A 19,591-nucleotide genomic window follows, 5' to 3' on the forward strand; every position below is an offset into this window, starting at 1 on the left:
GTTATGCTGCCAGCAGCTGGCAAAGCAGACCTGGTTTAGGAGGACAATCATTTGTGTGAACTGCAGCAGAGGAGCTGGGGATTTAGGCAAGCAAAACGTTTCATCCATTAGAAGATGTCTATGCTGAATGTGCGTTCCGTCCTGGTGACTGGGTCCAACCGGGGCATTGGCTTAGAACTGGTCAAGCAGCTGGTGGAGAAAAGCAACAGGCCAGAATGGATCTTTGCCACTTGTCGGGACCCAGAGGGACCAGGTGCTCAGGTGAGCTCTAGGGAAGGGCCAGCAATCCTGTATAATGGGTGCCTAAACTAGTGAATTCCCTCTGATGCCAGAGAAATTGTGCCTAGGGTTTATGTGGAGATGTCTGTTAAGATTTCTTAAGCTTCCTGTTGTTCAGGCACTTCTGCAGAGCAACAACAAATCAAGATATACATTCCCATAGAGAAAAAACTTGGATGGTGTATATATCAGAGACCAGGTCAGGTAGTTTTTTTCTATTGTGATAAGAATTTTAAGGTCTTAGATACGTAATAAATGTTCATAAATGTACCAAGCAAACACGTACAGTGGTACCTCGGGTTAAGTACTTAATTCGTTCCAGAGGTCCATTCTTAACCTGAAACTGTTCTTAACCTGAAGCACCACTTTAGGGGCCTCCTGCTGCTGCCACACCGCCGGAGCACAATTTCTGTTCTCATCCTGAAGCAAAGTTCTTAACCCGAGGTAATATTTCTGGGTTAGCGGAGTCTGTAACCTGAAGCGTATGTAACCTGAAGCGTATGTAACCCAAGGTACCACTGTACATAAATATATAAACCACATGTCTGAAAACCCCACAGAAAAAAAGTCCTGAACAAATGGACCTCAATTATTTCTCTGCAAGGTCAAAGTGGGAAACCTCCCCATTGTCTTTTTCCTTCACAAATCCTGTCTTAAGGGCACATTTAAGATATGAATTGGGTGTGGGCCTATGACCTGGCTCAGGAACTAAGTATTTATCATTACAAAAGACTGGCCAGGCTCCCCAGGCAATCCAATCAAGTGACCATTAAACAGGTAACCTGTCAGACTAGATAAACAAGTCACTCAGATTTCTGCTGTAGACTGCCTTTTCTGGGATGTAGGTATGATGTATCTGGGGGGTGGTCTTAGGTTACACCCCTTCTGTGATGTATGTATGTTGTATGGAGGGGTGGTCTTGAGCTCCAGGGCAGGGAATTTAAAATGTCTATATAAGGCCTTGGACAGTGTTCTCAAAGCTACCAGCATGAGTTTGACCAAACTGCGGGAGGCAGTGGAAGACAGGAGTGCCTGGCGTGCTCTGGTCCATGGGGTCACGAAGAGTCGGACACGACTAAATGACTAAATAACAATATAAGGCCTTGAGTGCCATTGTTCTGGGTTCCTCCTCCTTCCTGCATGTGGTGAGCGAGGACCCTGTTGCAACAGATCAATAAAGATCAAGCTTACTAGCTGCTTTGCTTCTCAATATTCTCTGGTTGGCCTCTGTTATTTTCTCCTACCAATAGGGAACCTACATAAGGAAACTATATGGGCTCTTGGATACTCCATAAGGGAAAAAAGGGCAGATTGTTGTTTATAACACTATCCCTGTCTTTCCTTTACTCCAGGGTTTGTATTTTTATTCAGCTATGGAGCACAGGAAGGGGGAAGAGACTAGATTTCTTATTGCAGGCAAAGGAGAGAGAAGAGCAGCAACCCTTGCCAGCAAGAGCCTGGGAAAAGCACAGGGTGGCATGGCAGCTTCTGTAGCTCAGTTGGTTACAGCATGGTGCTGATAATGCCAGGGTTGCAGGTTCAATCCCCGTAAGGGACTGTTGCACATTCCTGCATTGCAGCAACATCTGGACACTCCCTAATCAGCCAAGATGGGCACGGATCAAGGAGGCAGGTGGTGGGCCTACCAACTTGGAGGAATCTATCCACATCAGCAGGGAGTATCCAATCGAAATGGTCCAACACTGGACCTGAAATCAGTCGAGGGGCCTCCAGTTCAGTCACTGTACCTAAATTGGCAGGGAGGTCACGGCGGAGCAAAAGGACTTTCTCTGCAAAAAAGCTCGCAAATGCCTCACAGCTATGGGTCGAATTTGTGCTTAAATTTGGTTGTCCTCTTAAGGACGTTATTGACCTAATTATTCTAAAATGTTGTGCCGGGCGAGAGCTAGCAGATGCAATGGAAGCTGCAAAGTAAGATTTCTTAGCAGCTTTCATAGCCATCTCATAGGCTTTCATAAGCGTCCTATAAGATGTTCTTGAGGCTCCGTCACAAGTCCGTCGCCATACTCGTTCTAGCCGTCTGAGATCCCGCTTCATTTTCCGGAGCTCCTCAGTAAACCAAGGGGCCCGGTTTTGACAGGGTTGCAGAGGGCGCTTAGGCGCGATCTCATCAATGGCTGCCAAGAGCCGGTTATTCCAGTCCTCAACAAGGTCATCTAATGAGTCGCTAGGAGGAGCAGGGTCCCGCAAGGCTTGTCGGAATCTATCAGGGTCCATCTGTTTTCGCGGACGAGCCCAAATAGGTTCGCCACCCGAGCAGGGGAGGAGCGGGAAGTCTATCTTGGCTTTCAGAGTGTAGTGATCAGACCATGGCACTTCCACAGGGGGGAGCATGATCACATCTATGTCAGCCCCAAAGATCAAATCCAGCGTGTGGCCTGCTTGATGAGTGGGGCCAAAAACAAACTGGGAGAGCCCTAGTGTTGCCATGGAAGTCACTAGGTCCAGAGCCTGTGAGGAGGCAGCAGCATCGGCATGGACGTTGAAGCCTCCCAAAACCAGTAGGTTTGGGAACTCCAAGGCCCAGCCCGCCACCATCATAGAGGAAAGTACTAAATTCTGCTGTTGAAAAATGGGTACCAGGACAGAGACAGTGGCCTGAGAGGACTCTCCCAGTGCAGAGTCAATAGTGTGGGAGTTTTGAAGAACATTTATGTACTGGGAGAAGAAGCAGACAGCCCAGTACAAATCCATTACAACAGCAACAAAGACACCTGTAGGAAGTACTTTTAAACTCTTTGCTTCTGATAAGGAAAATTCTGGGTACATCCCCCACGGGTCCATGCAGTCAGTAAAAGAAGGGAATTCCAGCCAAGTAATTTGGAGCAAAACAGCAGTCGGTAGACTTAGATCCTTTATTGTTGGGCAACAGGTTCAAACAGCAGCGAGTGAACCCCGAGCATGGGGTGACATTGACTTTTAAAACTTTCCCACCATATCCCAGAATGCAGTTCGTAGAGTAACATTGCTACATCATTACTACCTCACTAAAAAGTCAGAAAGGGAGGGTTATACAAGATTAACATAAGCAGATATGTCAGGACAAGACCCAGGTATAAGATTAGCATAGGCAAACACCTCTTAAGTACCCTTCACCAAAGCACAATATAGTGGTACCTCGGCTTAAGTACTTAATTCGTTCCGGAGGTCCATTCTTAACCTGAAACTGTTCTTAACCTGAAGCACCACTTTAGCTAATGGGGCCTCCTGCTGCTGCCGCGCCGCCAGAGCCCAATTTCTGTTCTTATCCTGAAGCAAAGTTCTTAACCTGAAGCACTTTTTCTGGGTTAGTGAAGTGTGTAACCTGAAGCGTATGTAACCTGATGCGTATGTAATCACAGGTACCACTGTAGAACTATCTTTGCATGTCTGCATCCCGGGGCAAGTTCGGTGATGAGATTTGGTTTCCATTGGCCAACAACCAGCTCAGCAATTGTCACCCCTGGGTGGGGTGTTTGTACATGTCCTCGCACTTGAGGGATTATGGCGGGAGGTGGCAGGGAAAAGGGTCCTTTTTCCAAGGGCAAAATGGCATTGGAATGGAGGAAATTGGCAAATGGGTTGATTTTATATGATTTATAAAGCTAGGTATCTTCCCTGAGCTGTCATTGAAAGGATAGATTCAGGCATAATATTTATAACATTTAACAATTTTAAAGATGTGCCCCTCCCACCCCCATAATTTCTGTAACACTTCCTACATTGTTTCAGACAATTCAGTCCACATTGCTGTGTTTTGTTATCTTTCAGGCCTTGAAGAATTTGGCTGCCAAGCATGAGGGAGTGGTTATCAACCCACTGGGTATGTGCCTCTTATCCCCTTGATTCTCTCTCCTTAATGGAGAAAGGTGCTGTCATTTAAGGCCATTTTACAGGATCTCTGTTTCATTTGTATTGGTTCCTCATTTGTAGTTTGCAGTTCCCATGTCTTGCCCAGGTTCCTGCTCTGTTTTGGGGGCATCATAATTTTTGTTGGGATCCATCTGCTTCAAGAGACAATGAAATAGACCAACCTTTCTCCTCTTCTTAAATGCAGTTCCTCCTAATTAAAATGTATGGAATTTTAAAACAAGCTGCTACACAATCAACCACCATTCATGCTCCTGCACAAACAACAAAGAGATACGGAAGAAATGGAGGCAACGCATAAAAATGAAACTTGGGAACTTGTACCTTTACCTGAAGGGAGAAAACCCATCAGTTCCAAATGGGTGTTTAAAATTTTTAAAAAAGGAAGAAGCTCAAGTACAGATATTTAGAGCTAGATTGGTTGCAAGGGGTTTTGCACAAAAGCCCAATGAAGACTATGAATCAATTTTTGCTCCTGTAACATATTCTAATGTTAGGCTATTGTTAAAAATAACAGCAAAAAAGAAAATGAAGGTTTCACATTTTGATATCAAAACTGCATTTTTATATGGTGAACTTGAAGAAGAAATATACATGATTCAACCACAGGGTTTTGTGAAAGATCCAGATCTGGTATGCAAACTGAAAAGGTCCATTTATGGTTTGAAAGAGGCAGCTAGATGCTGGAACAAGAAATTAGACAGTGTGTTGAAAAATCTTGGATTTGAGCAAAGCAAAGCTGAACAATGTCTGTACACTTGTAGAGACAATGATGGAATTACTTATCTGGTGGTTTATGTTGATGATCTTTTATTGATTTATGATTCAGATAAGTAGAAAAACAAGTTTGAAAAAGGTTTGAAAACACAATTTGAAATTAAAAATTTAGATACAGTGAACAATTACCTAGGCATGCAAATAGACAGAGATGAATTAGGCTCTTTCTGATTAGTCAAAGCAGTAAAATTCAGGCTCTGCTAGAGTCAAATGGCATAGATAATTGTAATCTAGTTGCTACTCCAATGAATCTCAAATATCAAAAGCAAGATGATTAAAAATAATTTGAGGATATTGACAAATACAGAAGTGTAATTGGAAGTTTGCTTTATTTAGCAAACATATCCAGGCCTGACATATCAAATGCAACTAATATACTTAGCAAATAAAATAAAATGTAACAGCTATTAATTAATCATGTACAGTAGAACCTCAGATTCTGAACTTAATCCATTTCAGGAGTCCATTTGACTCCCAAAATGGTTCGGGAACCAAGACACTGCTTCCGATTGGCTGCAGGAGCTTCCAACAGCCAATTGGAATCTGCACCGGACGTTCGATAACCAGAACAATCACATTCAGGAGTCAGAACGTTCAGCTCCCAAGGCATTTGGGAGCTGAGGTTCCATTGTATATTTCTGAGTCATTTCTGCCCTTAAGATAGATGTTCAACCTTGTTAGACCTTACTATTTACTGGTTAACTCGGTTCAGCAGAATCACCTTTACAATAATTTCTTTGTTATGAAAATGATATATAGGTGGTACATGACCCCAGTCAAGCTTGCAAAAATATACCATTTGTCTGATAATAAATGTTGGAAATGTAAAGATGCTGAAGGAACGTTCTTTCACCTCTGGTGGACTTGCCCTAGAGTCAAGGCTTTCTGGGAAATGATATATAATGAGTTGAAAAAGGTATTTAAGTATACCTTCCCTAAGAAACCAGAGGCCTTCCCTCTGGGTATTGTTGGCCAGAGGGTGCTAAAGAAGGATCGGACATTTTTTATGTATGCAACTACAGCAGCAAGGATACTCGTCGCTAAGTATTGGAAAACTCAAGAATTGCCCACATTGGAAGAATGGCAGATGCAACTGATACATGGAACTGGTGGAGATGACCGGCAGAATCCGAGACCTGGGAGAAGAGGCCGTGGAGGAGGACTGGAAAAAATTTAAGGACTATTTACAAAAGTATTGTAAACTGTATGAATGTTAAGAAGGATGTAAGATTAATAATAATATGGTTCCATTAAACTAGTTAAAGGGAAATTGAAGATAAAGTGATAAATTGGATAAGACAAATTTTGGATAAATATGAAGTTAAAGTTTAAGTTTATAAGGTTTGGGTAAAACTATCTGAAATTTGGGATATAACATTGGGAAACTTCAATATAAGAGTTGATACAAGTTAACAATTTGCTGAGTTAAGCTTGAGAAATTTGGAACGCAGAAACGAGAGATGCGAGGAAGTCCAAAGAAGCGAAGAAAATATGTTTGTGTAAAAGTACATGTTATTTGGTTTGTTTTGTACAAATTATTGAAAAAATTCTTAATAAATATTATTTTTAAAAAATACAATAATTTCTTTGCTGCTATAGACACATGTGAGCCTAACAGCATCAAGGCTGCTGCAGCCAGAGTCACTGAGTGTCTGAAAGGAGCCGGGTTGAATCTTCTGATAAACAATGCTGGGATTGTAAGGCCAGCTTCTATGGAAGATGAGACACCAGAGAATATGTCTGAGGTGTATAGGACCAATGTGATTGGGCCCATGGTAGTCACTCAGGTAAGGCTATCCCTGGATACATGCTTCTTCACAGACATTCCTCAGCATGTTGTAGAGCTCTTAAGTTATGGAGAACAGAATGATTTATGCAAGTGTTTTCTGGTGATGAGTTCATTGTTTGTAGAGTGTTTTTTGTTTAGTTTTTATACTTGAGCAGTATAGAAATTTCATGAAATAAATAGGCTTGATATCTCGAATGTACAGGACCTTTAACAGCTGAACGAAAGACAGATGTTCAACTGACACTGATGTGGCAGTGGATGGGCTGGACTGTTGTTTTGCTTCAGTGATGGACTGAATGAGAGCCAACAAACTGAAGCTCAATTCAGATACAACTTAGGCACTGTTAGTGGGTAATTCCCTAGACTAGAAGATGGGGTTACACTTCCTCTGGAAGGAGCAGGTATGTAGCTTGGGGGTACTCCTTGATCCATTGCTGTCACTTGAGGCTCATGTGGGGCTGCCTCGGAAGACAGCTTGGACACTTCAGCTGTTGAAGAATTCATTTGGCTTGTTCACTGGGGCAAGACAGTCTCAGCATATAATCAGTGGTGGAGCTTCAAGCTCCGGTGGGGTGGGTGGAGAACAGGTGGGGGCATGGCTGGTGCCCGTCCCAGGGGCGTGGCGCATGTCCCAGGGGCATGGCATGCTGCCCACAGGGGCATGGCGCGTGTCCCGGGGGTGTGGCACCCAGTGTGGGGGGGCAGCCATGATGGCACCTCACCGGGATCATGCCGCTGGGGGTGGTGCACTTGCCCCGCACCCCTGTTCCTCTGCCAGTGCATATAACACCAATCCTGGCCTGACTGCACTGACTGCCAATTAGTTCCCAGACCCAATTCAAAGTGCTAGTTTTGACCTATAAAGCCTTAATTGACTCAGGCCAGCAATACCTCAAAGACTGCCTCTCGGTATGAACCTACTTGGATTCTGCAATCATGATCTGAGACCCTTCTTCATGTGCCCCCTCCACGAGAGGTCTGAAGGGTGGCAACACCAGAACGGGCCTTTTCCGTAGTGGCTCCTAGTTTGTGGAATGATCTCTCCAGGGTGGCTTGCCCAGCCCCTCATCACATACCTTTAGGAGCCAGGAGAAAAGATTCCCCTTCAACCAGGCCTTTGGCTGTTAAACAAGCTATGGCCTTTTAAGTTTGTGTTTTATTATTACTTTTATTATTTTTATTAGGATTTTAATATTATGAATTTTGTGTTTTACAGTGTAAACTGCCCTGTGATCTTTGGATGAAGGGTGGTATATAAATTTATTAAATAATAATTGTAATAAAGGAGGACCAGATCTCCCCACATAGTATAAGGTTGTCCCTTCATTCCACTCCTTCTCCAGGCATTCCTGCCCTTGCTGAGGAAGGCATCTCGGGAAAGCCCCCAGAAAGGAATGAGCTGCAGCAAAGCTGCCATTGTCAACATCTCTAGTGAAGCTGGCTCCATCACAAATCTACTTGGATGGGAATTGGGACATTCCATCAACTACCGCTGCAGCAAGGTACAGAGGTATTTTATGGTGATGCACTGAGCGGTTGGCAAAGCTGACCCCTGCCAGGGGCACACTCAGACCAGAAAGGACTCAAACTCCAGGCAGGATTTAGCAGATGCACCTCTCTCCTCTTCTTCCACCTCTCACACTCCCCACCCACCTCCAGGGCTCCAGTGGTGGCACATCTCAGCCACTCAGTGCTGCCGTGGCACTGGGTGGTGGCGGCAGGCTTCTGCTGGGGTTGTCCCTGTCAGCTGCCTGATTTCAATGGGAGGCTGCCTGACTCGGGAGCAGCAGCAATAGTCGAGGAGAGAAGCATGCCCCCAGCACTTCTGGGTGCAGGGGCAAAAGCTTTTATGGATTAGAGCATCCACTTGATGCTCCTTTTTTAAAAAAAGAAGTGAACCTTTCTGTTGAATCTGCCAGTAGTGCAGGTAAGTGATTTTAGAACCTGGACTTAACTGTTTCAATGCCCCCCACCCCACGGCATGGCTGCCTGTATTGTTTCAGTTCTGAAGTGCAGAATCAACACTTCCGATACAGCTCCTCATGAAGGGCACAAGGGATCCTAGGTATGCTTCTGGATGCAAACAATGAAGGGCAGCTGTGCTAACATGTAGGAAGAAAGTGTCACATAATCATGCACTCTTCCCCAGCTTTGCACACAACCCTCCATTTGTTCTCAAAGATATCAGCTTGTTGGAGGGCAGATACTCTGTGCTCCTCTTTCTTTTCATTTGTTTTTGTATATCAAACTATCAAAACATACCTTGACAGCATTGTAGAATCTGAAATAACAGGAAGCCTCTGTTAACTTATATTTCTAACATTTAAGAAATAATTACCAGTATTTTCTCTCTCTCTCTTACATTTGTTATATGCAGCTGAGGCAGTGTCCATATTGTTCCCAGGCAGTCACCCATCCAGGCACTAACTCTTAGAATTCCTGCTCCATGATTGCAGTCATGGGATTGTTGTTTATCACATGATCGTGTATGTTTTGACTCCATAGTGTAGGAAGTGACGGAGACAGGATGTTTGTGTTACTGTGTTCCATGAACTGGGACTATTGTCCTTTTTCTCTTCGCTGCCTGATACTAGAGAGGGAGCCATGTTGCAGTGCTCCGTGTGTGTTTATACGTAAATAAAGTAGATTAGCCAAAATGCTGAGTTGCTGAGGTCTGTTACGCAAGCTGCGAAGACTCTGTGGATCCCTAAGTGTGCCGATGTCTGTTGGCATTGGTCGCTGTGATGTTCGGGCTGAAGAAAGCTTTTGAAGCTCCTGAACAAACGACCAGGAGGGAGAGAACATGCCAGTCGGGCAAGTGACTCTACCAGGGTCCTACTTGAATGTAGGACAAGCTCCTGACACTAATCAGATCCACTCCTACTTTAAAAAGTAAAGTAACATAGCCCAAGGTTGGAGAACATTTAGCTCTTCACATGTTGTTGGATTGTAGCTCTTATAATCCCTTTCCCTGACCATTGGCCATGCTGGTTGGGGCTATTTGGAGTTGCAGTCCAGAAATATATTGAAAATCACAGGTTCCGTGGCCCTGCCTTACTGCCTTACTCTTACAGATGCCTCCTGTTAACTAACTCCTGCCAGTGGGGCAGAACATCAGTTCAATTTGCATTTAAAGCCCTTCCCACTTCCCAAAACAATGCATGAACCAAAACACAGCCACTCTCCAAAATTCATACTTCTCCACATTTTGCAATGCAGGTCTCCAGCCACGTAATATGCACAAAAATGCATATATTCATGAATTACATAAACGTACATTATATCAGGGGATATTGCTGTGCAAAACTGCATACAAACATGTATATATCATTGTTGTAAGAAAAATACTATTTAGGACAACCTACAATTTTACACAAACACACAAAAGGAGTACTTCTCACTGCATTTCCCTCAATGGTTCCCAATTTTACATAATTAAATTTGAATAAGGTTTCCTGTGCAGGGCATAACTTTGTCAAACAACTAGTATAGTCTCTGTACATATACAAAGTTCATGATTCAGCAAATCTATTATGCCTATTAAAGTGTTGCATCTCTTGGCTTAATTAAAGGTAAAGGTAAAGGTACCCCTGCCCGTACGGGCCAGTCTTGACAGACTCTGGGGTTGTGCGCCCATCTCACTTAAGAGGCCAGGGGCCAGCGCTGTCCGGAGACACTTCCGGGTCACATGGCCAGTGTGACATTGCTGCTCTGGCGAGCCAGAGCTGCACACGGAAACGCCGTTTACCTTCCCGCTGGTAAGCGGTCCCTATTTATCTACTTGCACCCGGAGGTGCTTTCGAACTGCTAGGTTGGCAGGCGCTGGGACCGAGCAGCGGGAGCGCACCCCGCAGCAGGGATTCGAACCGCCGACCTTTCGATCAGCAAGTCCTAGGCGCTGAGGCTTTAACCCACAGCGCCACCTGTGTCCCCTTGGCTTAATTACCATTTGAATAAAGCCATGATTGGCTTTTCTTACCAGGGACTCAAGGAAGGTAAGGGGTCAATAAAAAAACAAAACAGGTTTTCCAAGGGCAGAAACTCAAAGGTTTTCACCAAAAGCCAGTACAGTGGTACCTTGGGTTACATACGCTTCAGGTTACATACACTTCAGGTTACAGACTCCGCTAACCCAGAAATAGTAGCTCGGGTTAAGAACTTGTGCTCTGGCGGCGCGGCAGCAGCAGGAGGCCCCATTAGCTAAAGTGGTGCTTCAGGTTAAGAACAGTTTCAGGTTAAGTACGGACCTCTGGAATGAATTAAGTACTTACCCTGAGGTACCACTGTACTGTAATACAAAGTTGGCCAAATTAAATTTCTACTAAAGCCTCAGTGCTCATGGATCTTGTTTCCTGTATTAAACAGATATATCTGTACCCCAGGCAAAGAAAATTGGGAGCTACATGCCTCCTTTATCTACAGGAGATTGGGGTACAGATATCTATTCAAAAAAATGTGAGTTATCATTATTTTGTGTGCCCCCGCCCCGGTCATTAGCAGAACAATCACCTGCTCTCACATGTATGATTGAAATGGCCAGTCAGAATTCATAAATTTCAAATATATTCCTAGTCATTTCAGCTATGAGCAGACTAAATTTTTGCCCCCCCCCTTATGTACAGGAAATTGGCCTAGGCTCATCCATCTAAATCAGGGATGTCCAACAGGTCGATCAGGATTGACTGGTTGATCCCCGGGAGGTTCCAGTCGATCATGGGCTCCTTTTCCTTTTTCTGGGTAGCCTGGCCATTCCTTTGAGATGGTAAATACTTACCGGTAGTTCCTGAATCTCTTACACATACTGATACAGTATCAGCTTAACAGATACTTGCCAGACTGTAAGCACCTACAGTCCAAAGACAATTGGAAAGCTTTCCCCATTTCCTTCCTCCTCGCAGAGAAATATTTGAGGTCAATTTGGGAGAGTCAAAATGGCTTCAAGATTGTTCTCCTGTACTATTTCAGACACGTGGTTTATATACTTATGTATGTGTTTGCCTTGTACATTTATTTTATATATATAAGACCTTAGAATTCCTATAACATCATTCACCACCTTCCTGCTCCTGGCATATTTCTCTCCTAGGCTGCTCTGAACATGCTCACACGGTGCCAGTCCCTGGGATTTGCTGAAGACGAGATCCTGTGTGTCACGCTGCATCCTGGGTGGTTACAGACAGACATGGGAAATTTTGAAGTAAGTGGTTCATGGTGCTCTCCACTTCCCAGAGGTCATCAACTGCACTGAAACACTGGGCCTGCTTCCAACTGAGGCTCAGAATGGATAATACCATATACACTTGAGTATAAGCCAATCCAAATATAAGCCGAGGCACCTAATTTCAGCACAAAAAACTGGGAAAACTTATTGACTTGAGTATAAGCTGGTTCACCACACCACAAACCTGTGGTGGCGGCAGCGGCAGAGGAAGAACAAGCAGCCCAAAAGTTTGTACTTACTTGTACTGTTCAGTTCCCGCCCTATACCCTAGGATCACACATGTTCTAAACTCTGTGCCTGGCAAACACCAGCCCAGTGGCAGATATCCGTTGCTTCCAAAATGCCCAGAGTTTGAATGTTGGAGCATTTGTCAAGAGAATGCTTCTCTGGTTGCCCTTGATACGTGAACTTGGTGCAAGTGCAAATGAAAATAAATAATAGTGTGTTGCTTTCACCCATTTGTCATCATTACATATTTGCATAGTGCAAGAGATATATCGCTTACCTGTTCTCCTTTTCCAGGGTATACTAGCCCCAGTGAAAGTGGATGAGGGTGTGAAAGAGATCCTAAACACCCTTGCGTGTCTCTCAGAGAAAAACACTGGCACTTTTGTAAACCTCAATGGGGAAACCCTTCCCTGGTGAAAGCACAATGTTATTGTCCTCACTGCAATGGGAAACCAGCACCACGGGCAATCCAAATACCTGAATAGATGAACTTCAATTTCAATAAATGCAACAGGTTCTGCTGAAAATATTAAAACTTCCTTCTAGCTGCTCTGTGTGGCAGAGATTCCTTCTGGTTGCTTTATATGACCTAGCCTGTCTGTTAGTTGTTTTTGTCTTGTGTCACTATTGTGCCTTCTCACAAACACAGTCTCAGAGTGATACACAATGTAAGGATCTTCTCAATCCTGAAAAAAATGCAAAAGGGAAAAACTTGTTCTCAAAAGTGCTAGCTAAGCAGATTTCTTACAGGTCAATGTGTGTTGGAACACTGGTTCCTTTTTCTGGGGAGATCTACACATAATTAAAAATATAAGTTTAATGCTGATCTATGAACAAAATTACACACAACACTAATTAGAATAGTGAAACGTAACTAATCTGAGTTACCAACTGAAATTAGACAAATGCCACACATTTTGATATTTAGGCAGCTATTGATTTTTTTTGTTTTTAAATAAGGCTTTTAAAGACCTGGTCATTTCATGGAATAACAACTGTATAATCATAGGAATAGTTTGAATGTGTTCAGCTACTGAGTTTGTAATCTTTCATATTTTATATTTGATTTTATTCTACACTGCTTTGAGAAGTTTTGATTGTGAAGCAGTTTATATACCTGCAAGTAAATAAAATACAATTAGTTATATTTACTTACTTTATTTGTTTGCTTGCTTCTTGATCCTAGCTTCTGGTTTGCCCTGTGTTCTTCTGACTTCCTCTTTGACCCTGGCTACTGGCTCATCTGGGAGCTCTTGGTTCCTGGTTCCCCTCACACTGCTACCCACAGCAAAGTGCAGTACTCTTTCTCCAGTTGGTATCAGTGCTGGTCACAACTGCAGGGGTCAAATGAAAAGGTGGGCAACCCTCTCACGTTGTTTGCTCTTCATTTTATTTATTTATTTCTAACATTTATTCACTGCTTGATTATTTAAAAAACCTCAAAGCGGTTTGCAAAAAGGTAAAATAATACAATCAAGGCTTCACTTGACCTGATTATCTTCCGTTAAAAAAAATCCTGTGTAGAAAATGCAATTTGTCTGCATGGGAAGAACTGATTCATCTGCTGCCACAACCGAAAAGAAAAGTAGCCCCTCAGTCTCAGTTTAGGAATTTGTGCATCTTAATTTTTTATATTGCAGGGTCTATCAAACTCCCTGCCACCAAAACTTAAGAGTTCCTCAATGTGACCCTTTTCTACTGCTACCATTTCCTTGGAATGCCTTTGAAGCTGCCTCCAACCATGATAAAATACAATTACGGTAGGTACGAAATGGACACCAACATCGGATGAACTAAATTATGTTTACTAAAGGGATACATGACAGGACACTGATATTTATAAAGGCATTTTAAATGAACACAATTACAGTTTCTAAGCAGTTAAGATACCATTACTGACACTAGTCTCTAAGTGGCTTTTATCTCAGTCCAATTTCCCAAAGTCTCACTCCAGCCAAATCTACACGTCACAACCCAGTCCAGCTGCTGGGACAGGGCCGGATTCAGGTTTGATGAGGCCCTAAAAGGTACTGAAGGTAATGGGGCCCTTTATTTGTCCAGCTCTCCTTTGTCAACAACAAATTTTTGCGTTGAATATATGGTATATGGTAATTTATGGACCTACACAACACAAAACACTGTTGCTGTATGTAGGTTTTATTTTATTTTATCTTATATTTTGGAAATGTACATCCAGGTTTCTTTCCTTTCAATTTTTTGGGGGGCCCCAAGAGAATGGGGCCCTAAGCTATAACTTGTTTAGCTTATACATAAATCCGGCACTGTGCTGGGAACAACCTGCCTGTGACCCCAAAGGTCCTCTGGCTGTAGTTCTGGCTGCTTATTTAAAAAACCTGATTGCACAGCCTTCTTCAGCTAAGACCTTTACACAGGGCAGCCACTCAGCCTACTACAGCCACCAGCTCCCTTCTTCTGAATGTCACCAGCAAAGAATAGCTACCAAGCTGGGTAAGAATAGCTCATCTCCAGAGCTCAGCTACCTGCTCTCCCCTCACTTGCTTCTGGTCTTTGCTCAAATCTCCCTCATCAACTGACTTTCCCAACAGTTAACTGCTGTTTCTTCACTGACTAGCATTGTAGCCTTATGAGGCTTTGCCCTCGGGTGGGAAAAATATTGCGCCTGGGAAAGGGAAGTGGGAGTCAACAGACACTCAAGGAATAGTTTCGGAGAAAAAAGTTTTATTTCTACCATCCATGAACTGGTAGAAGGAGCAAGTGTGATAAGTCAAAAAAAGCATGCACGAAATTCACAGTCATGTGCACAAGCATATATATCCCTTTCCAGTTCCCTCCTCCTTTCTCCTCCCTCAGGAGTCCTCTGAGCATGAACAGAAAGCTGTCTTGGGACTATTGGGACTCTTGGCACCCTTCCCATGAAAGGGGTTTCAGCGTGTTCAGATATGTTTCAATCTCTTGTTCTGGCATGGTTCCCGGACAGAAAGCAAGTTGCAATGTGGTTCTTTAGCAAGGCCAGAAGGCATCAGAAAGGCCTGAGAAACAATGGACTGTGTTCCCTACCTTTGTTGCAATCTTTTTAGTTACAGCAAGCGGAATGTTTCTGATGCTTAGCTAATGCCTTTTAGCTGCTGAGAAAATGATTTTGAGAAGCTTTGAGAAGCTTTGAGCCTGCTTTGGTGGGGGGTGACTTCGGGCCTAGGTGAGGTCACCTGTCCTCACCTTCCTTCATTCCCCCTCTTAATCTTTGGACAGCCTTTTTCTTAAAAAGGCTCGTCCCAGGAAGGCACAGGCTGCTCGTCCCTAGAAGGTACAGGCTGGTATACTTGGGCCAGCGCTATAATCTGGGGGCGAAGCATGTGTGCAGATACCCCCCCCCCTCTGAAGCCCACATTGCAGCCAGAAAAAGTTCCTGGCATGGACTCAGGTGTAACGGTTTGGGCTGGGAAGGTACATGTCAGATTGTCACTGGTGCTCTTTGAGTTATTGACACAAAGCCAGCCAGTAATACGGTGATGGAATGATTGAGGTTGTAACTGATGATTCATTCCATTTGTGCACAGGGTCATTACCAAGTTGGTGCTGTGGTTCAAAGGGGGCTTTAGTTAAGTTCTGGAGGCTCTGGATGGAGCTCTACCAGGTGGCAAGATAATGAAAGGAGGCTGGGGCATAATTTCCCTGATTGAAAGTCCCACAAAAATACCCTCCTCTGCAGGGGTGTCGTAAAGCTATCCAGGGGCCCTGCAACCTTTTATAAATACTGTATATGCAAAGGGAAAGAAAAGAAAATGAGAAATGTCCTCTTTCAATCCACGCTGGATTCTTGAGCCGTGCAAAGCATCAGCGTGATGCCGGAAGGCAGGGTGGTCATCTCACGGGCGCTGGGTCGTCTGGTGGGCGTTGGGCATCCTGGGTCCCTTCCAACAAGGCTGGAGCAATGTCTGGGCCTCTGGGTCCAATCTGGGTCCTCATCACCTGGTTCATAAGGTATTCTGGCAATAGTCCACCTGTTAAGAGAAGAGATAACAAAGACGGCAGCGATTGCACAGAACAAATTGATAGATAACATTTGCACATAAGGTATAGGCCTAGCAAACATTAATTCAAAAGGGTATGCTTGGCAGGAAACTTTGCAAGGGGTTAACAGTTCTGTTCCTTGGGTTAAGTTTTGCCAGCTGAGATTTTTTTTTTAAAGTCTTTTTCTCTGTGCACTAATTTTCAGAGCTCTCTTGGCCTGTAAGCCATGATGCAAATTTCAGTTTTCATCTGCCAAGTTTGCTAGTGTCCAATGTGTTCCCTTGCTTCTGGCAAAGTTTCAAAATTCCTATGTTATGCTGCGGCTCCTTTTTCAGAGTAAAATTGCACCTTAAAAAGAAAAACTTGACAAAGTTCACAGAAAGCATTCACTTGCTTTTTAAGAAGGTCACTTCTTCAGGTTAGTACTTTGGGGCAGGAGGGTGGGTAACTCTTGGCCTTCTGGGTTTATGTGGCTGAACTGTAAATCCAGAAAGTGTGAGGTTCAGGGTAGCTGGCTGAATGCATCAGTGTCCTCCTTGGAATAGCTGCCAAGAGATAACGCTCTGAAGCTACCTCCAAGCGCCTGGCACAAGGGGGGGGGGGGAGCTGATGTCCTGTTACTTGCATGAATGAGAAACAGTTAGTTCACTTGCTTTTTTTTGATGCAACAGTCTTTGAGCAAAGGGGGGGGGAATCATTTTCAGAAACCTCATTCTGTGTGCCAAGCAACCATTGTTGGACCAGGGCCAGGAAGCTTTTGGGAACCTGCGTTTGTTGGGCCTGGTTTATCCTAGTAAGTTTTTTTTCCGTCTCTCAGGGCCATTCCCTGTGCTCCCGGCTGGTGAGGTGGGGTCCAAGCCATGGGGTATCCCTGTTCTTGCCCGCTGCCTTGATTTTTTTGGAGTTCAGGGCTGGGCTTGTGGCTGTAACGGTGAGGCTCATGGCTGGGTACATGGCATTGGAACTTTGGTTACTGTTCCCAGCCTGTGGGGAGTGGGGCCTGTGGGCATTCCATTTCACAATGACTCTCTTGCCTGCAGATGGTGCACTGGTTTCTTCCCTAGGCGTCTTCTTCCCTTCCCGTGGACACCCTCCGGGATTAAGTCTTTGTCTCTGGCCTTCACCAAAGCAGGCTCAAAGCTTCTCAAAGCTTCTCAAAATCATTTTCTCAGCAGCTAAAAGGCATTAGCTAAGCATCAGAAACATTCCGCTTGCTGTAACTAAAAAGATTGCAACAAAGGTAGGGAACACAGTCCATTGTTTCTCAGGCCTTTCTCATGCCTTCTGGCCTTGCTAAAGAACCACATTGCAACTTACTTTCTGTCTGGGAACCATGCCAGAACAAGAGATTGAAACATATCTGAACACTCTGAAACCCCTTTCCTGGGAAGGGTGCCAAGAGTCGCAATAGTCCCAAGACAGCTTTCTGTTCATGCTCAGAGGACTCCTGAGGGAGGAGAAAGGAGGAGGGAACTGGAAAGGAGTATATATGCTTGTGCACATTACTGTGAATTTCGTGCATGCTTTTTGTGACTTATCACACGTGCTCCTTCTACCAGTTCGTGGATGGTAGAAATAAAACCTTTTTCTCCGAAACTATTCCTTGAGTGTCTGTTGACTCCCACTTCCCTTTCCCAGGCGCAATATTTTTCCCACCCGAGGGCAAAGCCTCATAAGGCTACAGCATCTCCAGCCAATCAGAGCCTTTTGCTTCCCAGACCAATCAAAATGGTGTTACTTGATCCATACCCCTGTCTATAAATATTAATATTAAATATTATAATTATTAAAGCTATCAACACTCTTTCCTTTCACAGCTTGTCACCAAGCAGATAGTGTTAACCAGGCCCACAACTTAGTAGCAACACAAGGCCTAAAACTTGGACAGTTCCATTCTGACATCAACAGGGGTCCTTTGCAAAGCACAATAGCCAGCTGGGCAGACTTATACGCAAAATATTTCTCCAGAGTCTGAGGGAAGGGTTACAGCTAGGTTTCCTCCCTGACAGCCCAGGTTTTCTGTGTAGGGGAATGCATACCCTCCAATATTTCTCTGATGAAAATAGGGATGCCCTTTTCCAGAATGATAATTTTACTATTTTTACCCCACACATCTTACTGGGTTGCCCCAGCCACTTTGGGCAGCTTCCAACATATATAAAAACATAATAAAACATTTTTAAAACTTCCCTATGCAGAATTGCCTTCAGATGGCTTGAGGGATGGATAACTCTATACCCTCCAACATTTCTCCAATGAAAATAGGGACATCCTAAGGAAAAGGGGCATTCCGTGATCAAATCAGAAACCAGGATGGCTTCTCTAAATTGGGGACATCTTTGGAAAATATGGACCCTTGGAAAGTCTGGAAATGTTTGGGGAGTTCTCATGCACAGTTGAAGTGATGCAGTCTAGACAGGCTGACTTAGGAGGCAGGCCCATGAAGAGGGGTGGGAGGCAGCTGGGTACGCTTGGCCCAAGCCTTGGAGGGCTAATTTGGATGGGACCCCACCTCTGGGGCCTGCTGGACTTACACTGTCATGTCAAGAATGTGCCCCTCAAATGAAGAGGGACTTAATGAATGAAACTACCATGGGTGAAATGTCTGTCCATACACACTGCAAATCTTCGATAGTAAAATCTGGACCTGTGTTACTGCATACTAGTGTGTATCATCAGACTAGGGCTTCAGACAAGCTCTGCACAGACCTGCTTGTAGGGATGCCAAACTGGCTTCCAGCTTCCAGCATAACCTCACTGTACTTGGCTGCCTTCAGATGCAGTGGAAGATGCTGTCCCATCCCCAGTGCTGAAGTAAGATTCAGTTGCCAACACAGTCGGCTTCTGTATTTGGAATGGAAGGGAGGGGAGCCATTTGCTTTTTCAGCGCCAGCAGTAAAATGTCTAAGACCAGGCATGGCTACTTAAGACCATCATCCCTGGGGTGATGCAGTAGGATTTAATTTCCCCCACTTGTGAGCTGATGATTGGGGGTGTTAAATGCCGCTGCATTAAGCAGGATTTGATGAAAACCACTTTCTGATCACAAAGGTGATTGACAGGTGGCCAGCCACCTGTGAAATTCAGCCTGTCACACCAATCCTGATAAGGATTTGACTCATGGAGGTAGATAGGTTCCTCACCTCTGCTTTAAAATGTTTTAAAATAAGTATGTGTGTCAAGGAGGCCTGACCTGATAAGTGCAATGTGTGAAATGGCCCTGAATCACCCCCCCCCAAAGAGCAAGAGCAAGGCAACCGAAAGCTAGGTAATAATGGCAAACATAGTACTGTACTGTAGTTCATTAAGGGCTTATTCACACCTACCTTTTACCCCGCTCTTTCCAGGGAGAAGTCTGTGCTTCAATACTCCATGTCTGAACATTTGTTTGGGGTTTGGGGTTGTTGTTTTTTGCCCTGACCTTTCCCTGCAAA

The 19,591-nt window shown here is 44.2% G+C and overlaps 1 protein-coding gene and 2 long non-coding RNA genes across 6 annotated transcripts; 1 reads left to right on the forward strand and 2 right to left on the reverse strand.

The window, feature by feature from the left end:
- LOC309375047 (C-signal-like) lies at window positions 1-13,315 on the forward strand. Its single transcript, XM_081920434.1, has 6 exons — window positions 1-261; window positions 4,051-4,102; window positions 6,526-6,713; window positions 8,059-8,217; window positions 11,802-11,912; window positions 12,459-13,315. Exons 1-6 carry the CDS (start codon window positions 115-117, stop codon window positions 12,579-12,581), a joined length of 780 nt encoding a protein of 259 aa, XP_081776560.1. The 5' UTR covers window positions 1-114; the 3' UTR covers window positions 12,582-13,315.
- LOC309375072 lies at window positions 8,247-12,529 on the reverse strand. The gene is made up of 3 exons (XR_014170797.1): window positions 12,442-12,529; window positions 11,743-11,877; window positions 8,247-8,996 (listed from the first exon to the last, which is right to left on the reverse strand). It is a non-coding gene; the product is annotated as an uncharacterized lncRNA (long non-coding RNA).
- On the reverse strand, window positions 12,639-19,044 carry LOC309375064. 4 transcript variants are annotated; one of them, XR_014170784.1, is made up of 3 exons: window positions 18,867-19,044; window positions 13,321-13,498; window positions 12,639-12,850 (listed from the first exon to the last, which is right to left on the reverse strand). It is a non-coding gene; the product is annotated as an uncharacterized lncRNA (long non-coding RNA). The 4 variants fall into 4 exon arrangements; XR_014170785.1 differs by lacking the exon at window positions 18,867-19,044 and adding an exon at window positions 14,666-14,760; XR_014170786.1 differs by lacking the exon at window positions 18,867-19,044 and adding an exon at window positions 14,626-14,724.
- Window positions 19,045-19,591: the final 547 nt, after the last annotated feature.

Source organism: Podarcis melisellensis (assembly GCF_964234715.1).
Source record: "Podarcis melisellensis genome assembly, chromosome: 8".
In the NCBI taxonomy this organism is placed as follows: domain Eukaryota; kingdom Metazoa; phylum Chordata; class Lepidosauria; order Squamata; family Lacertidae; genus Podarcis; species Podarcis melisellensis.

Coding starts and splice junctions, on each gene's coding strand:
- LOC309375047 (XM_081920434.1), top strand. CDS start 115: ATGTCTATGCTGAATGTGCGTTCCGTCCTGGTGACTGGGTCCAACCGG. Junction 262..4,050: donor CAGAGGGACCAGGTGCTCAG/GTGAGCTCTAGG, acceptor GTTATCTTTCAG/GCCTTGAAGAATTTGGCTGC. Junction 11,913..12,458: donor CAGACATGGGAAATTTTGAA/GTAAGTGGTTCA, acceptor CTCCTTTTCCAG/GGTATACTAGCCCCAGTGAA.